This window comes from Salvia splendens, chromosome 5, assembly GCF_004379255.2.
Source record: "Salvia splendens isolate huo1 chromosome 5, SspV2, whole genome shotgun sequence".
Lineage (NCBI taxonomy): Eukaryota > Viridiplantae > Streptophyta > Magnoliopsida > Lamiales > Lamiaceae > Salvia > Salvia splendens.
In genome coordinates, this window is record NC_056036.1 from 37,449,525 (window position 1) to 37,455,537 (window position 6,013).

At 35.3% G+C, this 6,013-nt stretch overlaps 1 protein-coding gene and 1 long non-coding RNA gene across 5 annotated transcripts; one reads left to right on the top strand and one right to left on the bottom strand.

Annotated features, from left to right (window-relative positions):
* The first annotated feature begins 330 nt into the window (after positions 1–330).
* On the top strand, positions 331–849 carry LOC121804236. Its single transcript, XM_042203752.1, has one exon. The coding sequence runs from the start codon at positions 331–333 to the stop codon at positions 847–849; it is 519 nt and encodes a 172-aa protein (XP_042059686.1).
* A 1,990-nt stretch (positions 850–2,839) lies between these two features.
* Positions 2,840–5,754, bottom strand: LOC121803125. Of its 4 annotated transcripts, none has more exons than XR_006050920.1 (6): positions 5,552–5,754; positions 4,791–4,927; positions 4,229–4,379; positions 3,452–4,126; positions 3,245–3,334; positions 2,840–3,155 (listed from the first exon to the last, which is right to left on the bottom strand). It is a non-coding gene; the product is annotated as an uncharacterized LOC121803125 (long non-coding RNA). The 4 variants fall into 4 exon arrangements; XR_006050921.1 differs by having other exon boundaries at positions 3,452–3,684; positions 4,045–4,126; positions 4,229–4,927; XR_006050922.1 differs by having other exon boundaries at positions 3,452–3,778; positions 4,045–4,126; positions 4,229–4,927.
* Between the last annotated feature and the right edge of the window lie 259 nt (positions 5,755–6,013).

A 6,013-nucleotide genomic window follows, 5' to 3' on the forward strand; every position in this document is an offset into this window, starting at 1 on the left:
AAGTTTTTAAATTATAATAAGCACAAAACATGTGTACTACTACTAATACTATTATCGTTGATGTTGGCATGCATTAGATATTTTATGCCACTGATTTAGGGTAATTATTTAGAAAATACTATTTTGGTTGTAGGTGTATTTAATACTCCTAATAGAGTCAGTTGGCATTAAAGTTTATCCCTCATCTATATTAAATTATTTGACTTCATTATTATCAAACAAAGAGATAGGTCCCAACACAACTATTTCTTCATTCTCCATTCTTCTTTTTGCCATACAAAATAAACAACCATTTCTAGTCTCAAGAGAGAGAAAAGGAGAGGCGCCAAGATGAACAAAAAAGCGAGCCAACAACAAAGCCTGTTTGTGTTCATAATCACCACTCCATACCGGGCCCTCTGCAAGGCCCGCGACTTCTACGTGAAAAGCATGCTAAACTGCGCGAATTCAAACGCCATCGGGCTGCAGAGCTCCGTGCAGCCCGGCCCGGCCCTGCCTCGGAGCTTCAGCGCGACCATGTCGTCGTCACGGTCTCGCCGCGACGACGACGTGGACTACCGCGAGCTGGTACGGGCTGCTTCGGCCCGTACCATAGGCGGCAGGGTCGATCTCGATGCCTACGTGAAGCAGGAGCGGAAGGCGAAGCCCGGCCGGCGGGCCCTGCCGTCTAGAAGCGCCAGCGTGGCAATGGGGAGAATTGATGAGGAGAGGCCAACTGGATATTTTGGTGAAGATATTAAAATTGGTAATATTAATAAATTTGATAATAGTAAAATTGTTGATAGGAAGTGTGAATTGAAGTATCCAAGAAGCAAAAGTCATGCTGCGGTGAGAACCGCACTGCTTTGATATTTTGTTTACTTACACGTGTGGAACCATTTATCCTCTTTTTCTTTTTTTGCAAGAAATTAATATACTCCTACTTCAATATAGCTAGGTTGCAAGCTCGTGTGTAACCATTTATGGTCCTCTTTTTTTTCATTTTTGGAAATAATATAGGTAGGTTGCAATATTAGTGTATGTTAGATTTGTGTTTTTCGGTAGGAGCATAAGAAATTACAAATTAAATTGTTGTTAATGATTATATCTAGTATTAATGTTGTAGTTAGATTGATTTGGCGGAGAGTGTTTGAATCATATAATGACAACTGAAATTAATCATGCTTTGGAACTTTGTGATTTGAAAATAGGACAAATTTCGTTATATAAATAGTTATTTGTGTCATTTTTGTAATTGTATGTGTAAATGTGAATATGTAATTTAAACCGGTTTCTGACTTAAGGTAATTTAATAACGTTATATATTGCTCATCTAATTAATTAAGATAATTTTTGTAATGATATAATTAAGGTAATTTATAATACTAATCTAAACAAATGATATATATACTCGATTAAAGGCCAAAACTGGTCCTGAACATATGCCCATTTTACGATTTTGGTCATATACTTTATCTTTTGAATTTTTACATCCTGGACATTTCAACTCAGATCACAATTGATCCTAAACTAACAATTCCATAAATTTTTAAACGGTTGTAACCCGATTTTGATGGTTTTAACAGTCTCATTCGGGTTAAAACCGTTTAAAAATTGGTCAAAATCGGGTTTAAACCGTTTAAAATTTGACGGAATTGTTAGTGTAGGAACAATTGTGATCCGAGTTGAAATGTTCAGGATGCAAAAATTCAAAAGATAAAGTATATGCCGAAAATCATAAAATGAGCATATTTTCAGGACCAGTTTTGGCATTTGCTCTATATACTCCAATGAGTTAATTAATACTCCATGTTCAAGAGTCATTAGAATTGCATAATAAAATATGAATTAAATCCCACAAAATGTAGTAATAAACAAAAATTGGTATCAAAATAGAAACTAATATTTTCATTATTTTGAATAGTAGTAGTATTGTATTGATCTCCCTTTTACTTTTACCTCTATAAATATCTCTACAAATGTTTCTTCTGTACATCTTTTTAGTTTCCACAAGCATGACAGCTCTTTCTTTGAATAATAATTATGGTCTCTAGATTAGCTGAATCAGTCATTATAGCTGAAGCAAATCTGTCGATCAAAAAGGTTTCTGGCACGCAGTTCTTGAGCACTCAAGTCGAAAATAACTCCATCCACTGATAAGGTAAATCCATTCTCCTCAATCTTAAGTTGAACGGAATGCCTGTGATGCAACTGAACGTCGGAATCGAAGATTCTCAAAACAATTACCGGATGCCGCCTACCCATGCGGACCACACATATTGGGCACCGCTTATCCAAACATAGTAAACGCCAACCAAGCATAAAAGCGGACCCAACAACTTATTTAATTCCAAATTAGTAAAAACATACATATACCATTGTAATTGAGTTCTAGGATGAATTGAAAACGTTGATCAGGAAGAAAGTTACCTCTTGAGCTACTTGAAAAGAACTTCAATATCTCATCAATTATATCTACTTGTGTTTGAACATCAAACACAGGTTTATCGCTGTTAAATGAGTATGCAAATGTCTTATCCAGTTTTTATTTGGTTCATTTTGCCTTTGCTTGTGTTTACGTGCATATGATCATTGCTTTCAAAATTATCTGTTTAACACTGTCTCTTTATAAAGCTATGTAGTACAATATAAAAAAAATTAATTTATCAATGTTTATAAATGTAACTCAACCAAGGTGCACAATACACTTTCGTGGTCAGTAACTATTTCAAAGATATTTTCAGAATGTGAGCTTCTAAAATTCACAAGATTTAAGGGAAAGAGATACTGCAGTCCTGCAATAGCTAGTGGTTTCAAGAGCATGTTTGTGTTAAGCTCATAAAAGAGGAAGAGAGCTATCAAAGAGGAAGAAGATATTTCAGATTAAACATTCTCATAAGCTAGCTTTAAGAAGCAAACAATATGCAATGTGGCTCAAACATATCAACTCAATTAGGTACGGAGCAGCAAAAAGCTCCGATGTGTGTGTACACCTAAGGTTTATGCTATTAAGTTACAGATGAGTGGGTACGTACTCACAAGAGTGACTGGTTTTCACTAAGGTTGTTCAACATCTCAACAACAAGTATAGTCATTGAAACCGTTGAAGGATGCTTATCACTAAACACGGTGCAAGGATAGCTTGTTTCCCTTGTGGAACAAGTGTCGAAATCCACCTGAAGTTTAAAGAAACATTAGTCAAACAAGAATATACCAAGTAGGTACAAATTCTCATGAAGAAATAAACAGGAAAGGTGCAACAGACCACATTATTCACCATAACCCTACAGTAACATTTGAAGCTTCTTGTCTTGTAAAGATGTTTACAAATACTGTTCCTTTCCTGAACTAGAAACTGAAATGCAAACACTACTGTAAGGACGTGTCTGTATGGTGCAAATAGATAAAAGTGAAAATTTTCTCGATGGAAAGTGGAAATTATCACAAAAAAACTGACATTAATTCTTTTTACCTTTAACTAGAAAGGGGCAATAACCCTAAAGAAAAGGGACAATATACAGAGCAAATGTGAACATGTTAGATCTGTCCGAACTGTGCAGGCGTCCTCACAGAAGGATTGACCTTGCAATCAACCCTCTAACAGAAGATTTTGCAATATCACCTTTGCAACTCCCAAGTCAAACACAACAGGCAATTCAAAGTAGGATTGAGATCCCAGCAACGAAGTATAACGAACAAGCTCAACTGCAATGTGATTGTCTCATGAGAAAATTGATTGAGATACTTCAAAGTCCAATAAAAAGAACCGGATCTCAATTCGTCATTTCATTTTGTTCTTCTTCACATCACAAGATGGCCCGTTGAAGCAATTATTGAATTTTGTATCATCCAAAATATATGTATATCAGAATTCAGCAAATGAACACGAAAAACACTATAAAAAAGGGAATCAAGACCCCACATTGTTTGTTCCGTGAAACTTACCAGTGATTTTGAGTTTTCATATATATGGAAACAAAATGATTCTAATGATAGTTCTCATAAAATCAACAATAATATTACAGTGGATACCTTCATAGTTCTTTTTCTAAGGCATGAAAGTACCTGTAAGAATTGCTTGATCAACATGTGATTAATCACTTAAGCATTTCTATCATCCTCATATCTGCTGGAATCTTGCATCCAACTGTGTGATTGACAAAATTTAGAAAGAGGGAGGGATGGGAGATAGGGAAAAGGGCCACACAAGGAGATAGGGAGGAAATATAAAAGTGTAATGCTGGCATACCGGTGACTTCTACAATATCTCCAGGGACAGCGGGTAAGATTGAGAAACAACAGAAGAGTCTGTATTACCATTTCGTAGGACAGTTGCAACATCAGCTTGGTATGCACGTAGTTCCTGCATACCAGGTACTGAAGTCTCTAAACTAAACGACCTGTGATGCCAACAAGAAAGAAGCTAAAGATTTGATGAAACGTTTCATGCTTTTGGCAATCTTGATGTTATTGTCGCATAATCCCTTGAATTTCTTTCCCATGAACCTTAATAATTCCATGGATATGTCTCATTCAGAAACTTTGGATAAACAAGGAATGATCAAAATACTGGAGCAAAAAATTCTTGCAAATAATATCTGATGCATTCTTTTTCTCATCACACTGCAACTCAGCTATGTAATTAATGCATGAAACAGACACGTGTGCCCGTTTGTTGCTAACAATCCGCTCGTACTCAAGTTTCAGAAAGCTAATAGCATTTTCTATGCTCAATAAAGTTATTTTGACATATCACATGCTATAAATGAAATGGATATGCGCTGTAGTAACTGATAAATATGATATCTTACTGAAGGCTCTAAGAAGACAGATAACCCTGTCTCTCCATTAGCCAATGCCAAACGGAAGGAGACCATAGCAACTACAATTAGTATCTGCACAAGTAAATCATCAAATTGTTTCAGCACAAGTCGCCAAAAAGGAGTACCTGTTGCAGCAATGTCAGAAATTAGTATCCTCCCATTCTGCTCATACATGAAGCCCTATACAACTTCAGAAGTGATTCCAACCAACAAAGCAAGGACGAGTTCATATACAAGTCTAAAGGTACAGTCAACAAGTGTCCTAAAATTCTAGAAACAGTGGCCATCCTCACAAGTTATTATCCATAATAACACAGAAAAAAATGCCGTATCTCCTTTATAAATAATAACTCCAAGTATTAATGTGTAATGATTCATAGGTACGTGTATGAGAGGATATAGAACATATATATGCCCATGTCTTACAGACTACTGTCCACTTTTCAATGGGATAAACCAATTTAGCTAAAAAAGGAATAGTACTTGACAAAGAGGAAGGTAAAATTCACCGCGAATATCAAATTGATTTGCTTATTCAAACCTCTGATTGATTGAAACTGATTTGATTAACTAAAGTTGTATAAGTGTTCCATAGTTTAAAAGCAAAAGAGGAATCGAAAAAGATAAATATAAATAAACTAAGACAAACAAAACACATATTCTCAAAGAGGGGAACGAGTATACAATGGTTTTAAAGAAAAATCAACTACAGCAATAAGCTAAGATGATCCAGCATCAATAAACTCAACCTCGCTGCATGATCTGGCATATGCATCTCCATTGCTGCTCCTGTATTTTTATTCAAATTGTGATCAACCGTTCCTCCGATGAGATAGTGCTCGAAAATAGCCTGATTTCGTTTGGTTAAGTAAACAAGAGAAGAGGGGAAAAAAACGTCAAAATCAGGATGACAGAGAGATATTGAATATGAAAGACAAATTTCTGAGATTAATTTCGCTGATATATTGAATAAGAAAGAAAAATTTCAGAATATGTGATTAATTTCGTTGAACTTTCGTAATATAGGATCCAGCCATGCGAATTTTTCAGAATAATGGATTTTTATTTTTTTTAATCTTTTTTTTATTATTTTCCTCACAAAATATATATATTGACCAAACTACCCATTTATTAAATTTAACATATATTTCCCCAGTTCCCCCAAACTCACGTTTGCCTTTCCAGAAGCCAAGAATCAAGTGGAGTATTTC

Excerpts from the sequence above, each read along its gene's own strand:
- LOC121804236 (XM_042203752.1), top strand. The coding sequence starts at position 331 with ATGAACAAAAAAGCGAGCCAACAACAAAGCCTGTTTGTGTTCATAATC.